The sequence below is a fragment of the Podarcis vaucheri genome, assembly GCF_965113315.1.
Source record: "Podarcis vaucheri genome assembly, chromosome: 15".
NCBI classification, from domain to species: Eukaryota; Metazoa; Chordata; class Lepidosauria; order Squamata; family Lacertidae; genus Podarcis; species Podarcis vaucheri.
Window position 1 is genome coordinate 44,984,672 of NC_138753.1, and position 17,646 is coordinate 45,002,317.

At 46.9% G+C, this 17,646-nt stretch overlaps 1 protein-coding gene and 1 long non-coding RNA gene across 3 annotated transcripts in view; one reads left to right on the plus strand and one right to left on the minus strand.

Moving 5' to 3' along the window:
- SLC39A14 (solute carrier family 39 member 14) overlaps positions 1–14,498 on the minus strand; it is a 31,000-nt gene extending 16,502 nt beyond the window's left edge. For both annotated transcript variants that reach the window (XM_082200501.1, XM_082200502.1), the window contains exons 1-3: positions 14,368–14,498; positions 1,981–2,257; positions 404–590 (exon numbers count right to left, since the gene is read on the minus strand). In XM_082200501.1, coding sequence (XP_082056627.1) covers positions 404–590; positions 1,981–2,247 — 454 coding nt within the window. In that variant the 5' untranslated portion in view covers positions 2,248–2,257; positions 14,368–14,498. The remainder of the gene's footprint in view (positions 1–403; positions 591–1,980; positions 2,258–14,367) is intronic.
- LOC309519661 lies at positions 597–10,574 on the plus strand. Its single transcript, XR_014213944.1, has 3 exons — positions 597–781; positions 3,377–3,442; positions 8,862–10,574. It is a non-coding gene; the product is annotated as an uncharacterized lncRNA (long non-coding RNA).
- Positions 14,499–17,646: the final 3,148 nt, after the last annotated feature.

Sequence of the window (17,646 nt, forward strand, 5' to 3'; positions counted from 1 at the left end):
GTCTTTCATTGAGAGCAATACCTGTACTTCCAAAGGCCCACTTTCACCTGTAAGTATGCCGCAGCCAGCATATGCATGGAGCTGCCTTGACAGCACTGACAGCTCAATCTGGAGCACAATGAAATCATACCAGGGGGGTGGATTTTAGATCAACTGACTTTTCCTAGGCAAGGACACAACAAGGGTAGGGTGTATGGGGCATTATGTCAACCTGTACCTGGAAAAGGAAACCCCATTAAGAACAATTGCTTACAGTTCTGGTTGGCATTCCATTTCTACAGCAACTTGCAGGAGAACAAGGATGGCCAGGATTTGAAGGCATTTCTCAGGAAGCTTTTGCTTTAAAAGACTAGCTGTTAAACTTTTGCTAGCCTAGCTGGCTGGCTTATAACTGCACACACACCTTCTGAGGAACTGGGCTTCCCCTCCTCTGTCCTCTCATCTTCCTCATTTTCCAGGTTCTCAGACGTGCATGCCCTTGACTCCAGCTGCTGCAGGATGGTTGGGCAGAACTCTCGGAATTCACTCTTGCCAAGGCTGGAGTCTTCACTCAGATTGTGGGTTGAAAAGAGCTCTGAGGAACTGAAGCACTATAGGACAGAGAGCAAGGCGTGGTGAAAATCCCAGAGTTGTGCCTTTTGTTAGCATTCACACCCTGAAGGCTTCCCAGTGAGCTTTACTGACCCACACCTGCTGAAGACCACAAATTATGCACTGCCTCCTGTCACCATTCTAGCTCCCTTTGGCTCCTGCTCTCCCTGAACTGTTTTTATTCAAGCTGGTGAGTATAAAAACATAGCAGTTTTATGATGCTTGAGGGCAGGGACACATTTGTATAGATCTTATATAACCATTCCAGGAGGCTTTTCAGCTGGAGGGTAGGGTGACTATGTCTTAATACTACTAAAACTGCAATACACACAGAGTATTTTTCCATGTATAACACGACCCCATGTATAAGATGACCCCTACTTTTGGGAGCCCAAAATTAAGAAATCAGTTTGTTCAAGTTGTTCTGCTTTTGGGGGAAATTGCTTTTTTGGAGGGGCGATACCCCGCATCTCGGCACAGCCTCGCCTCGTCTCACCTCTCCAGCCTCCATCTGGCTTTGCCTCGCCTCAGCAGAGCTGGTGGCACTGCGGCCAAGCTCCCTCCTCTCCTCTCCAGCCAGCGCCCTGAATACAGCGCACTCCACTCAGGAGATGCCAGGAGCCGCCAGCTGACCCAAGACTTAAGATATAAATCTGTGTATAAGATGACCCCCAATTTTTGACTGAAAAATGGGGGGGGGAGGGAGAGACATAATCTTGTACACGGAAAAATATGGTATACACACCCACACACCCTTCATCCAATGATCTCAGGGAAGTCCATGAGATAAAAATACAAGATAAAAGCACAAATTAATAATAATAATAATAATAATAATAATAATAATAATAATAATAATATTAAATATTTCTAAGATAGCAACTGCAACGAATAATAAAGTAATATGGGTACTACTGCTACTAATGCATAATTGGGTGCTGATTTTGACCATTAACACTCTAAATGGTCCAGACCTGGGCATGTCATAGACCATCTTTCCCTATATAAACCTACCTATAACAGGGAGACCCTGCCCCTCCTCCACTAAAAAGAAGCAAGGAGGGTAGTGATGCTGAACTGGGCCTTCTCAGGGGCAGCACCAACATTAAAGAACTTGCTCCCCAGAGAGGTTCATCTTTTTTGCCTCTTCTCTGTTAACTTTTAGGTGTCAGTTCAAGACAGTTTTATTTCAGAAAGCTTTCAAGATCAATTGAATGGACTTAATTAAAGGTGCCCCACTATAGACCCTTTAGGTTTTATCATTTTAATATTTTTCAGTGGAATGCATTTATAACAGCCAGGTTTTTAGCATTGGTAGGGTGATTTGTGGACCCACTCACTACCTTCAAAAGCAGGACAGAAATAGCTTATATAAATACAATACATTACCCAGGAGATGTTTCTACGCTGCTGCTCTGTGCGACTAATGTTGTTCCTTCCAACTCCCACATCAAGGCGATTCAACAGGGACTTGAGCTGCTGCAAAGTGAGCTTGTCATGTTTGCCATACCGGAGGAAGAGGTCTTGCAGGAAGGAATCTGCTGTAATAGAAGTCTGTGGCAAGGCTCCTGAGCTGGCCCACACAGAGCATGCAAAACCCAGCAGGCAAAGCTGTAGGGGCAAGACACATTTCCAAGGACCCACATTCCAAAACATGGCAAAAATTCTGAAAAGAGAGACACGTGCACTTGGATCAGTACGTATCAGTCAGTGCCACAAGCCAATTCCAGCCACACTAATCTCTTATCTCCTGCTACCAAATTAATAATCAGATATCCTAATTGCAAGCAACCCAGTTCCAGCAAATCCTACTTGCAACAACTATCAAGTCCCCTTGATTATAGAGTGCCAGGATCATGCAGACTGCGGACCAATCTTAACCCAAACCTTCATTTGGAGACTCATATCTTAATTTTTACCACATATTTGTTTCAACCCATCTTAGACCCCTTGCAGTGCATCCCAGAACGCCAGATGAAGACCAATGAGCTAGATGGACCATGTTCTAATTCAGCAAAGTGCAGCTTCGTATATCCTCTGAATGGTCAAGGCATTAGAAATGAGCAAAAAGAGAAATAGTGTCACAGAATTTCACTTAGAGGAAGCAACACAAAACTGGATACAAAACTTCTTAACAGGACACCATCTGATGAGATGATTCAAATGCTAAATTCATGAGACATGTGTGTCTGTTGGAATTTTGTGCGCTTTGCAAAACACACTGCCTCTGAACTAGAGAAGAATAATATTTCCACACCCATTCACTAGGCTCAGGGCCATATTGAACATATCTGCTGAGCTGCAGCAGACTTTAGTCTCCTGGAGTCTGACCCAGAGCAGCATTGTACCACAGCCAGACAGATGGTGGTCAAAGCTATCCCTAAAGTGGCAAGGCCCACCAGGACTGATCTCGCCACCAGGGAGACCTCATCTTCCCCCGCAGCACAGCAAGACAGGCAAGGAAGGGGTTACGAGTCACCTCTCCCAACACAATCCTGAAAAACTGAGCAGGGGCTCCCACTCCCTGTGCTGTGGCACAACATTCACTGCTTTCTTATTAAAAGGGGATAGACATTCTCATAGTCTTAAGAGCTTAGTTCAACTCCAAGATCTTTGTTTCACAAAAGTGTCAGGAATTCCTTAAGAAATGAAGTCAGCTGGGGGGGGGGGGTTGGGAGGAGTTAAGTTCTTCGTACAAACAAGACCTTAGGTGGAATGATGGGTCAGTTCCAGATTACAGATTCCTGTATTCCTAAATTGCCTCTGGCCATTTTCTTTTTTCTAGGCAAGGTGGCTGAACCTAGTGAAGCATTTCGGAATACACTGTTAGCTCCATACAACATAATATACGGTAACCAATAACAATATGATATGCTCCTCTTTTCTGTAGCTCCAAGAGGAGGACCAAATTCCAAAGGAGGCTACAATACCAAGCGAGAGGCTTGGGTTAAAGCCACATTCTATTCTTGGCTCTTCCTCAGACTGTTTGCACCACAGATACACTGGCAGGTTTTGCAGTGAGCGCATGAAGTATGAATGGGGAGACCTGCTTTTCCAAATGTTCAGTGGAAACATATTAAGAAACTGTTATAATAACTTTAAGGTCATATATATATACACACACACACACCCCACATGTCTGAAAACAATGCAGGAAAAAGTCCTGAAACCATTTTGTCTCTCCCAAACTGACTTCGAATGGCTTCCCCCCACCGCCAGCCCCAAAGAGCAGGTCAAAAGGAACCTGAAGCCTCCAGAGCCCAGAGGGAACTCCTGCCGTGCTCCAGAGGCTTCGGGTTGTCTTCACTGAAGTCTGGAGAGCGAGAGGGGTCAGTGACGCCTCTCGCTCTCCAGGCTTCCAAGGAAGCCGCCTGAAGCCTCCAGAGCGCAGCAGGAACTCCCGCTGTGCTCCGGAGGCTTTGGGTGAATGCACCTTGAACCCACCTTGTTTTAGAGGGGGAGAACAAGGGAAAAATTTTTTTCCCTGTTCTCCCCCTCCTATGGTCCGGTGCGTCCTATAGAGCGAAAAAATACGGTATTCTGGTCCCAAGTTGTTTAGGGCTTTAAATATCAGCAACAAAACCTTAAACTTGGCTCAGTAGCTGATGATTATAACAATGGAAGGATAAGAAAAATTCTCAGCCAGTGTGAACGAGTGGTCTGTCTCCATACTTTCAAAAGCTAAACTAGATTTTCTTTCAATTCCAATATTAGACCAGAAACAGAATCACCCACACTTCCTGCCACGCTGTCGATGGGAAGCCAGCTCAGATTTATGGGGGGGGGACATGGATCAGCAGCACAGCACCTGCCTTGCAGGAAGCCCCCGATTCAATCCCAGGCACCCCCAGTTAAAAAAACAGGCATATCAGGTTATGGGAAGGATCTCTGCTGCCAATCAAAATAAGCAAAACTGGGCTAGATCAATAACTGGGCAGATCTGGTAAAAGGTATCTTCCTCTGCTACTATATTCGTTTGGACTGATATTTTCTCCTTCTCTCAATGGAATGGGATTTGGCTGTGAGCAGGTCTACAGTTTAAAATTTTGGAGTGGAGATAGCAGCCTTTGAAGGATAACACTGCAGAGGTGGTAGGGGTGCTGGAGAGGCGTGTGCAGGCAACTCCCCACTGAGGGGGAGGCATTGTTCTGAGGCCCTGCATGCATCAGCAGGACAAGCATAAACCCACCCCACCCACCCCCTTGTGGTGCCAAAAACAGCACATGCATGCCAATCATGCGCAAATGGGGAGTTGGCTGGACTTGAGAATCACTACTCTAGGAAGACAGAGAAAGAGACAACTGGATGAGAGGATTAATTGATAGGTGCGTAGAGAGACAATTAGTGGATAGTCAGGGCACTCACCAACACTGCATCTAAGTGAAGACCAGTGCTATAATAAACAAGTTAGTTATTTCAACAGAACAGGGATTTTTCAAGAACTTCCATCTTTTTCCAGCTGCGCTCATATAAACTCTGGTATTGTATGATATACAGTTACTCTTGTTTCTCTGCTGTATAGCATGCAATTGTTCAAATTATTATGGGCAGGAAAAATTGGCATGATAGACCTAACCTCCAGTGGGAGGGTTCGATTAAATGACCTTCCAATTCCTTCCAGCTGTACAATTATCTCATTAGGATACTTGCTGGTTCTGAGGAAATGACAGGCAGATTCTCACCCTAGTCACCAACTCAAGATTCCCATTAGCTCAGCTATCTTTAACATTAACTTGAATAGAACCAAAATGTCTTCTTAGCAAGGAATGCACTTCAGTGTCTTTTTTTAAAAAAGTAACACCACATCCTTGCCAATCAACACCCCATTTCAAATCCTTAAGACTCATCCTTTGAAGGAATTTGAAAGAGACATGAAGTACATTTACCAGCTGCTAGTGAAAATGTAAATGTCTTGCTGATCTGGGGTGGTGTGATATTTGGTCATTTACATTGTAAGCCCTCTAGGGCAGGACCATATCTTTTTACCTTGCATTATATGGTGAAGAGCCTTGTATGTCTATAGTGCTGCATAAGTGAAAAATCGCAAGCTGTGCTCTCAGTGGCACACAAGTCATTATCCCACTAGAACTATATTTAAATGAAAAAGGCCAATCCAAGAGGGGCACACAAGTGGCACACAAAATACGTTCTCTCTTCTTCCTGTCAACCTTTCAACAATATGCAACTTTCAGAATGTACAGCACACTGAATTGGTAGAAGTGTGTATTGATACACACAGCCCATAGACAGAGGATGTGGAAAACAACTATCCTCTTACAAGTAGAGAAACAACCAGTTATTTGCTGCCCTTATGGCAGACACTGTGCTAAAGACCTTTAAGGGGACACTTTAATTGGTCAAGTGCAGATTAAGCCCTATCAGATCAGGCAGTCCAGAGACCAGGAAAACGCCTGATACAAGTTCCAAAGTCCACAAGAAAACGCAGCACCAACTGGATACACGCATGCATGTGCATATTAACAAGGAAGGAATACAGGAGGTCTCTTGCATAACAACTGGGCGAAATCCTGCCCCATAGCTTTGGCTCAGGTCCAAAACCTAGGAAATGACATTGTCAAGTACAGTCACAAGGCACACTATCCAAACCATTTTTATCACTGTTATAGCAATAACTTTTGCATGGGGGCTACAGCATCAGAGGAGTGCAAATAGATGGCCACGTGGCAGCCTAACCTAGATTGCCACAAGATTAAATTAGGGTCAAATTGCTCCAGACAATTATGTACACAGAAGGATGACGTACTCTTGTGATCCATCAAACTTTATAACTCACTTTTAAACAGATTTTATGAATAAACATTCACATTTAGAAAATATATAAGCCATATCCAAACTACAAGAAAGAAGATTCCACCTAAACATTAGGAAGAACTTCCTGACAGTAAGAGCTGTTCGACAGTGGAATTTGCTGCCAAGGAGTGTGGTGGAGTCTCCTTCTTTGGAGGTCTTTAAGCAGAGGCTTGACAACCATATGTCAGGAGTGCTCTGAAGGTGTTTCCTGCTTGGCAGGGGGTTGGACTCGATCGCCCTTGTGATCTCTTCCAACTCTATGATTCTATGAATCTATATTTTAAAATGTCAAAGAAGTGAACAAAATGTAGCCACAGATGCGTATAAAAACAGTATAAAACACGCAAAACACCAGAGCCCTTTCCTTCAATGGAAATTTGCAAGCCTATACCTGTGCACCTTTTCAGTCACAGACACTATATCAATTTTTTTCAAGGGGAGCCAAATCTACTTCACAGCTTCATAAAACCTACCCATGATGTCATAACCTCATATCAAGGTTCACCATACAATAATAAAAATATGGCCTTTTAAATGTTTTGTGGGATGGGGGTTTACACTAACAGTAAAAAGAAGAATACAGTCCTTCACCTCCTTTTCCTGACATACTACAGGTAGCATACCTGAAATGTGCCAAAGACCCTCAAAATTGCCCAGGTGGTCATTTTTTTAAAAATTCCTAGAGTTGGTTAGAATGATGATTCCTAGAGTTGGTTAGAACGATGATCTCCGCAGGCAGCTGGATCGAGGCGGGTCGGGGCTGCTGATTCTTCTAGACCTGTCAGCAGCCTTTGACATGGTCAATCACGAACTCCTGGACCGCCGCCTTGCCGACGTGGGGATCCAGGGCACAGTCCTTCAGTGGCTGCACTCGTTTCTCTCTGGTTGGGGACAGAGGGTGGCGCTTGGGGGGGAATTGTCATCGCGCCACTCCTTGGTGGGTGGAGTGCCTCAGGGTGCGATTCTCTCCCCGATGCTTTCCAACATCTTTATGCGCCCCCTCGCCCAGCTTGTCCGGAGTTTTGGGCTGGGCTGCCATCAGTATGCTGATGACACCCAACTCTATCTGTTGATGGATGGCCATCCTGACTCGGCCCCAGATACACTGATCAGATGTCTGGAAGCTGTGGCTGGATGGTTATGTGGGAGCCGGTTGAAGTTAAATCCTTCGAAGACAGAGGTCCTCTGGCTGGGACGGAGCGATATGGGATTGAGGGGGCAACTCCCGTCTCTTGCGGGGGTGCAATTAGTGCCAGCATCATCCGTGAAGAGTTTGGGTGTAATCTTCGATACCTCCCTCTCTATGGAGGCGCAGATTACAGCTATAACAAAGGCGGCATTTTTTCATCTCCGCCAAGCTAAGCAGTTGGCTCCTTATCTCTCTCGCCCTGACCTATCACTGTGATCCACGCAACGGTCACCTCCAGACTGGATTATTGTAACTCGCTCTACGTGGGGCTGCCCTTGAGACTGACCCAGAAACTCCAGCGGGTGCAGAATGCCGCGGCAAGACTCCTTACGGGGTCTTCGCTGCGAGATCATATCCATCCGGTGCTGTACCAGCTGCACTGGCTCCCGGTGGAGTACAGGATCAGGTTTAAGGTGCTGGTTTTAACCTTTAAAGCCCTATACAGCCTAGGACCCTCGTACCTACGGGACCGCCTCTCCTGGTATGTCCCACAGAGAAATTTACGGTCTGCAAATAAAAGCACCCTAAAGATCCCAGGCCTCAGAGAGGTTAGGCTGGCCTCAACTAGAGCCAGGGCCTTCTCGGCCGCGGCTCCAATCTGGTGGAACGCTCTGTCACAAGAGACTAGGGCCCTGCAGGACCTGACATCCTTCCGCAGGGCCTGCAAGACAGAGCTGTTCCACCAGGCCTTTTGTCAGGGCGCAGCCTGACCCCCTCCTCTGGCAATCTGCACAAAATTTTGCTTGATGGTTGCCATTAATTTGATTTTAATTTGATTTAATTAATTTTATAATGAATGTTTTAGAATGTTGAGCTATTTTGATTGTTGTTAGCCGCCCTGAGCCCAGCTTCGGCTGGGGAGGGCGGGATATAAATAAAAAATAATAATAATAAAAAATAGCAGACTCCATATCATGATGCTTTCTGTGAGGTATCCTAACCAGCACTCCCCATCTCTGCATTGCTGTCTGGCAGCCATCTCCATCCCAGTTCTCACCACCTAGACTAGAGTGCTCCCCCCCCCCCAGTGGTGAAGTACCCTCTAGCTGTCAATTGTGATAAACCCAATCAAAGAGCATAGAACATGGCATCATGCCTGTAGACTTTGCCCCCCCCCCCTTCAACCAACTCCAAAGGCTACCGAAAGTGTCAATGTTGTTGTATAAGCTTGCCTAGTATTGGATTAGCTACATCCATATTCTAGTTTGGTGTTTTATTTCCCATCTGAATGTGGCTTACTGTTTCTCCACCTTTCCCTTTCTTTTAATAGTCTGTTTAACTACACTGCTGTACGGGATTTCTGGACTGGGCTGCTTGCTGAACACACTCAAGGGTGGATTGCTTGAGCTAAGCTGCTGGGTTAAAGCACCTGGGTGGTCGGGAGAGGTGACAGGCCAAAGTTGCCAGGCAGAAGACTTGGAATTCAGCCCTATTCCCAAGTAGATCACCATGAAGCAGTGGAAATCCTATACTCTTTGCCCTGGGGGACAAATAAGCAGCTGGTGGCAAGAGGAGTGTAGCACAACAGTGCGCCTGTTGCCAGTGGGGTACCTTCCTGGGTTGGCACTGGAACAAGGTGTTGCCGTCTGTCACAGTTGTGCATAGGCACCTGCACAAATTCAGAGTTTATAAAGGTGTTTTTAACAACCAGAGCTTAAAATTCCATGAGAAGGAAGAGATAAAACTGAAATGAGAAGTGCTGACCTTGGATAAAGGGTCAATAGCATTCTGTGCACTTCAAGGTAAAGTGTCGCTATAACAATGTAATATTAGAAGATCAGCTCTGCCCCTCTCCCCAGATTACAGCCGTTTAAGACCCAGGAAAGCTACAGTAAAGCAGTTCAATGTGAAATGATCCCTGCATTAGGAAGGCTAAAAACTTTCTACCACTATCATGTCACGGTTGCTACAAGAGACACCAAAGGTGTGAAAATAATATTTGACATTTGTACAGCACTTCAAGTGTTTAAAAAACTGCATACATTATCTTATTTATTTAAACTATTTCTATCCCACTTTCCTATTTAAAAATGCTCAGCGCACTCCTTACAACCACCTTATAAGGATCATAAGAAAGGAGTATTTATATAAGAACTCCTGACACAACCTCTGATAAGCATAAAAGGAGGCAATGTTTCATTAAGCATTTTCGTTTTACTTTGCCACTAGCAATTAAGTAAGAAAGCAACAGACTTTAACAATTTAGCTAGATGAGTCTCTCCAGATTCTTCACAACACACAGAAGAATTTCCTGTCCATACACTGAAATGAGTTATTCATGATGCATTCACGAAGTTAAGACTAAGCTGCTAATAAGCATCACCCCCTTCACACCACTTGCTTTGCCAAGAAGCTGCCATCAGCAACTCAGCATCAGCCCCCATCAAGTCACAAGGCTTCCTCTACTGAACCCTGTCCCACCCAATAAACTACTCTGCATTGCATCATCCAGACACTTAAGTGAGACACCACAGAGACCATCAGATGACAGAATGGAGAATTCAGCTGAGGCAATATCACAATTTTGTATACATCCTTCCATTAACCTAAAGCCACAGAAGAGACAGACACTTCACTCTCCAAAATGGTTTGACTTTACCCTTGAAGATGCACTCTTCCGTTGTCTCCTGAGACAGATGGATCTAACAACCAGTAGAATACAGATGTTTAGCAAAATATTTGGCATGATATGGATGAAAAATTCCATAGTATACATTTAGCATATTATGACTGCCTATAAAAGGTGCTGCTAAACTTCTGTGTTCTAGTTACAGAAAACTAGCACTACTTATACTTCTCCTTAATTAGGGAAAAGACAGAGAGTTTCATTTTTTGGCAATAATAAAATCACATAGAAAGTTAAAAAGTATATGGGTGTTTTGTTTCATTTTGAAATTGTCACACAATTTTCTTTGTCTGTTGCACGTATATGAACCAGACTTCCAAACAATCTAAACAGCATCTATGTTGAATGTGCATTTACAGTGATCATAGAATCATAGAATCATAGAGTTGGAAGAGACCACAAGGGCCATCGAGTCCAACCCCCTGCCAAGCAGGAAACACCATCAGAGCACTCCTGACATATGGTTGTCAAGCCTCTGCTTAAAGACCTCTAAAGAAGGAGACTCCACCACACTCCTTGGCAGCAAATTCCACTGTCAAACAGCTCTTACTGTCAGGAAGTTCTTCCTAATGTTTAGGTGGAATCTTCTTTCTTGTAGTTTGGATCCATTGCTCCGTGTCCGCTTCTCTGGAGCAGCAGAAAACAACCTTTCTCCCTCCTCTATGTGACATCCTTTTATATATTTGAACATGGCTATCATATCACCCCTTAACCTCCTCTTCTCCAGGCTAAACATGCCCAGCTCCCTTAGCCGTTCCTCATAAGGCATCGTTTCCAGGCCTTTGACCATTTTGGTTGCCCTCCTCTGGACACGTTCCAGTTTGTCAGTGTCCCTCTTGAATTGTGGTGCCCAGAACTGGACACAGTACTCCAGGTGTGGTCTGACCAGAGCAGAATACAGTGGCACTATTACTTCCCTTGATCTAGATGCTATACTCCTATTGATGCAGCCCAGAATTGCATTGGCTTTTTTAGCTGCCGCGTCACACTGTTGGCTCATGTCAAGTTTGTGGTCAACCAAGACTCCTAGATCCTTTTCACATGTACTGCTCTCAAGCCAGGTGTCACCCATCTTGTATTTGTGCCTCTCATTTTTTTTGCCCAAGTGCAATACTTTACATTTCTCCCTGTTAAAATTCATCTTGTTTGTTTTTGCCCAGTTCTCTAATCTGTCAAGGTCGTTTTGAAGTGTGATCCTGTCCTCTGGGGTGTTAGCCACCCCTCCCAGTTTGGTGTCATCTGCAAATTTGATCAGGATGCCTCGGGTTAAGTACTTAATTCGTTCCAGAGGTCCGTTCTTAACCTGAAACTGTTCTTAACCTGAAGCATCACTTTAGCTAATGGGGCCTCCTGCTGCCGCCGGAGCCCGATTTCTGTCCTTATCCTGAAGCAAAGTTCTTAACCTGAAGCACTATTTCTGGGTTAGCGGGGTGTGTAACCTGAAGCGTATGTAACATGAAGCGTTTGTAACCCGAGGTACCACTGCACTGACTTACAGTATTATTTTGATAGGGAGCGGGTGGCACTATGGTCTAAACCACTGAGCCACTTGGGCTTGCCAATCAGAAAGTTGGTGGTTTGAATCTGTACGACGAGGTGAGCTCCTGTTGCTTTGTCCCAGTTCCTGCCAACGTAGCAGTTCAAAAGTACACTAGTGCAAGTAGATAAATAGGTCCCACTGCAGCAGAAAGGTAAACGGCATTTCTGTGCGCTCTGGCACTCATCATGGTGACCTGTTGTGCCAGAAGTGGTTTAGTCATGCTGGCTACATGACCTGGAAAGCTGTCTGTGGGCAAACACTGGCTCCCTTGGCCTGAAGCGAGATGAGCACTGCACCCCATAGTTGCCGATGACTGGACTTAACTGTCCATTTAACTTTATTTACCTTTTATTATTTGATTTTGATTTATTATTTTGATTCAGGACATTGTTGCTCTATGTTTTGAAATGTAGAAACACTTGACACTGTGCTTTAAACATTTTAATAAATAAAATATGGGAAAGGTAAGGTGAATCAAAACTAGCTTCTGCAGAGGACTCCTTTCCCTGTACTATTTGTATCTGCTTCTACAAGTGACTTTCCCCTCCCCTTCAAAGCTGAAAAGTACTTTTGCCCTAGCAAAAATGCTTTTGGAGTCATGAACAGCTGCAGTGGAGCAGCTTGCAGCAGAGAAACATTGGATGAGGAATGCTTCTGCCATGCTTCTCTCCTCTAAAACCCATTTTTCCAAAGCTGCTTTTATTGTGTAATGTGCAGTTAGCCGCTAACACATGCATTACCAACACAGTGCCCTCAGAGGCCTTCCCTTGTGTTTTGCAGCATCTCATTTCTGCCCCCTCCTCCTCAAAAATAATATTTGAAAGAGCCCTTCCACTTTAGCCCACAGAAGGCTTTTTTCAAGTGCAATTGTTGGCAGGGGGATAATGAATATGCATGTATGTGATTGTGATGAGTGCACATGTGTGTGCATGGTGCACACAGCAGTTTACCCAAATTGCAACTGTGCCTATGGAACCACAACGGTTGGCTACCCTTACAAGAGAGCGATTGATGAATACACTGCGGCTCATAGAGTATACAGATTCCCTCCCACAAATCAGAACTCTGTCTCAGAGGCAAACCTCCATGACGTGACAACATTTTCCACATCTTTCATGCGAGTTATGCACTATTCAATCTTGTCCAGCAACTGAAGGCTCAAGCAGGCAGCAAGATAGGGAGTAGCAGTGCATTCACATCTAGCATCTGGGAACACCTTAAACTGCTGGGAAATTTATTCCTGCTTCCATTGAACCCTTATAGCACACCATTAAACTCTGAGAAGAACAACCCAACAGCTATTTACAAGTTTGTATTGGAAGAATAAGTATTCAACAGCATCTCAAAAATATGCAGGCTGCACACATTCATATGTGACTCCCAACATGGTAAGGAGAGAACAAGTGAGGATCTACTATAAGGGGGATCTGGGTATGTTAGGAAAGGATTGCCTAGGCCAGGGGTCAGCAAACTTTTTCAGCAGGGGGCCGGACTATATTTTGGGGGGGAAATGAATGAGTTCCTATGCCCCACAAATAACCCAGAGATGCATTTTAAATAAAAGCACACATTCTAGTCATGTAAAAACACACTGATTCCCGGACCATCTGTGGGCCAGATTTAGAAGGCAATTGGGCCAGATCCGGCCCCCGGGGCTTAGTTTGCCTACCCATGGCCTAGGTTATGGTACAAAAATGAAGCAGCTTTTAAGTATACAAGACTTGTGGAATCTTTGGAGATAACAATGGATGGGAAAGTCAGACAGACACATGGTTAGGCACTAGGGCAGGCATGTCCAAAGTCCATTTCCAAAAGCTCAACAACTTTGGGGTAAAATTGTAAAAAAAGCTCAACAACTTTGAAGTGAACACATGTTCACTTCATCAAATCTGGCCCTCTTTGAAAGAAGTTTGGGCACTAGGGGCATGAAGAGTCCTGAGAGGAAGCGGAGAAGATGAGATCCTGGAATGAAGAGCAGGGGATCTCAGTGTGCACTGGAGGGGGTGGGCAGGGATCTCCTACAGGAAGCATTTATGGCAGTGTATTCAGTGACCACTGAGCAGGCAGTACATTAAAATAAGCAGCCTCAGGGTTGGAGAATATGTTCTTAGCTGCCTGGATGGTGGCTCCTGTCTGAATATGTCACACCGCGTGGCTGCCCTTTGGGGTGCGGGGGCTGCTGGAGGGAAACGGGATCCTCCATTCCGGCCTTCGTGGAGGGGCCGTGGGAAAGGAGATGCTCCCTGGACGCGGGTCGAGGAGCTGGGATGGAAGGATGCTTCTCCCACAGGGGACACCTGTGTGGAGCAGAGGGGCGGGGGGGTCTCCTCGGTGCATCTGAGGATGAATGGGGGGGGAGTCTTGGGGGCAACACCAGGGAGTTGGGCCGGGCGAGACAGAGAGAGAAGGGGGTCGGGAGGGGACCCGGGCAGGAAGATCTTGAGAGGGGGAGGGGGCTGACCTGGCACTCACGGGAAACCTTTCGGCCAAGGGACTGGGGGGGGGCCGGGGGCAGCATGACACGTGTATGGATGCGGGCATGTCTGAAGCGCCCAGGCGAAGGGCCCCGCCCGGTCTCCCCTCGGCCCTGGCCCGCCCGCCCCGCTCTACCTCACGACGCGTGTCACGTCCCCGCAGCACGGCCAGCCCTCGACGCGTGTCCCGCCGGCCGCTCGGCTCCCTCAGCGAAGGCCGCGCGGAGAAGAAGCGGCGCCTGACGGGCGGCAGGAGAGACTGACGGGCCGCCGCCGCGCATGCGCCTTTCGGGGGAGGAGGGCGCCCCGCCTCCGCCGCCCCGCCTCCGCCCGCTCCTATTGGTCGGCTCGGGAACTCGGGCTCTGATTTGCATGGGCCCCGCCCCTCGAAGAGCCGGTCCCGCGTGGCGCCTCGGGGGGGGCGGGGCCGCGGGGGGGGCGCTTTTATCAGAATAAGAATAGTCATCTTTTGCGGCCCTTTGCTTCACCCAACAAAGGCGCTGGACTTTGGTCCCTCGGCAGGATGCGGGGGGGGGCCTCCCAGGAAACCCCCGCCCCCCCGATGCCAAGGCCTGCCTCGCCCCGCGCCCCCCCCATCTCCCCCCGGCCGCGATCCCGGGGCCGCAGCAGCCCTGGCCTCCCGCAAGCGCCGGGCTTGTCGTCACGCCTTTTAAGAAAAGAAAAGGAAAAAAGGGCTTTTCACAGTGCTGTGCATTTTAGTAGATCTGATTTTATGTTGCTGAAATCCTACTAATTGCTTTTTAAACCATTTTACATGGTTTTTGGTTTTTGTATTTTATTTATGTTATAATACACCTTGAGTCCAGGTCTGGGGAAAGGTGGACTGTAAATAAATAAATATAGAATAACCGAATTGTAGAGGTGGAAGGGACCAGGAGGGTCATCTAGTCCAGCCCCCTGCAAGGCAGGAATCTTTTGGCCAGTGTGGGACTCAAACCCACGACCCTCTACTGACCAAGCTATCCCATAATAATAATGTCCAACACAAAGTGACTAACAAAAGGGAAAAGAGGAAGAGGGAGAAGTTGTGGGAATATAGGACCCCTGGCTCTCAGTCTAGCCAGGAGGGGAGAGCTAGGCACAGAAGACCCCTTTGGGCGCGGGCATCCCCTGGGTCTTATACCAACTGGGGCACCTCAGGAGTGGAATTTCAACTTTGTTAAAAGCATTGACTTGAAGCATCTGCCTGACCTAAGAGTGAGGACCTAGAAAGAAGTCAGGGGCGGAGAGGCGGGGGGAGCTCACCCCCCCAGCACCAACGGGGAGGGGGTACCATCGCAGCCACACACCCCGTGGGGGCGTGGCATGCATCCTGGGGGCGTGGCGCACCCCACTGCACCAAGTGCCACCCCCTGCAAGCAGCACGCCACGCCCCGGGGCGCATGCCAGCCACGCTCCCACCTGCCCTCCACGCCCCCCCCCCCATGCCGGAGACTGCAGCTTCACCACTGAAAGGAGTAACAGAAACTGAAGTGTAACAACTGATTTTGAGTAAAGGAAGTTTAACAGGAGCTGTGAATCATAGAATCATAGAATCATAGAGTTGGAAGAGACCACAAGGGCCATCGAGTCCAACCCCCTGCCAAGCAGGAAACACCTTCAGAGCACTCCTGACATATGGTTGTCAAGCCTCTGCTTAAAGACCTCCAAAGTAGGAGACTCCACCACACTCCTTGGCAGCAAATTCCACTGTCGAACAGCTCTTACTGTCAGGAAGTTCTTCCTAATGTGCCTGTACTTCTGTGTTTAAGCCTGTGAAAGACTTAGTTTATCTGGAAAATGCATCTCCTTACCCAACCTGGGGCTCCAACCCATGACCCTGAGATTAAGAGTATCCTCCTTTGCCACCTGAGCTACCCAACCAGTCCCACGTTTCAGGCCAAGAGGTGCACTGCCTGAGCGAGGCCTTGTCTGCAGCGGCGGGGGTGGGCGTGGTATAATGCTGAGAGATGGTAAAATGGATTGCACCTCTTCAGGTGGCAGGCAAGACATTCATTCAGAATACTCAGAAAGAAAGAAAGAAAGAAAGAAAGAAAGAAAGAAAGAAAGAAAGAAAGAACACAAACAGTTCTTGTTTAAGCCCTCCCTGCTGAGCTACTTCCAGGGAGTGGATGTGGTTTTGGCATAGTGGAGACTTCAGTAAGGTGATTCTCCACCATTAGCCTGAAGCGATCTCCCCAGTTCTAGCCCCTCTTTCTGCAGCATGTGACGGCAAGTGGGGCAGAGGGGCAAGGGATTTGAAGCGTATGTAACCCGAGGTACCACTGTATTAGTGTTCAAGGACACATTATAGCCAAACGAAAACACTCAAAGCGGGTATGGAGGAGGACCAGTGAGTGGTGCAGCCTTGAGAGTTCTGAGGACTGCAAGCCAGAGGTCCGTGTCAGTCCGTCCGCCCCCCACCCCGCCGATCTATACACCAGCCAGATTACCTGGGGACACTAGGCAGTACTTCTCAGGACACGTCAGAGAACCAGCTTCCTTATCCACATGTCATATTCCCCCCCCCATTTTTTTTATTTTCACAAAATTATAAACAAACAAGACAAACAAACACAAATCATAATCTTATTAGAAATTATACTCATTAACATTGTTAAGTGACTTCCTCGCTTCCCCTTGGTTGAATTTCCATGCATATCCATTTAACGGTTTTCCAGATCACAGTTCTTATAAAATTTATCTGTAGCTTTAACATCTTTCAATCTTTACCTTTTTAAATTATACATATTGATTCATCACTTAACTTATATAAAATCCTAAGCCTATTCATCCACATTTCATATAAATATGCTGTGGTTGAACACTTCCGGAGGCGGCGCCAATGGCAATTGCGGTCTTCTGATCTGGAGGGAGAAGCTCCGCGGAACCTGGGGTCTTACCGCTACAGCGCAGCGGGGACCCGTTCAAAAACCGCAGGCGGGCGAAGCCTGTGGCCGTGGGACTTGGCGGGCGCCAGAAGCGACTCCCCCAAATAGCAAAGGAACCCCGCAAGGGGCTCTGGAGCGGAACGGGGGGGGTCGTGGCGCTGAGAGTCGATCGCTACTTCCATGGAGTGAAGCCGCGCAGCTGTTGCCAGAGAGCGCTGACCTTTTTTCCTCTGACAATTCGTCTGTCAAAACAACAACCCGTGAGTAGGTCAAGCATTAAGATTGGGAATTTAAAGGAAATCAATTTAAATTGGAACCGAAGCGGGGAGGTGCAAAGAGGAAGTCCACCTTCTGGTTTGTAAAAAGATCAAAGCAAAGAACTTCCAAGCCAGCTATCGGGTGAGGAGCGCTAGGAAGAAAGACTGATTAGACGTCAAGCTAAAGGAACCCCTTCCCTGAACTGAGAGGGAGGGAAGGGAGAAGGGACAGTGCTTTTGGTGCTTACTTTTAATATAAGAGAGAAA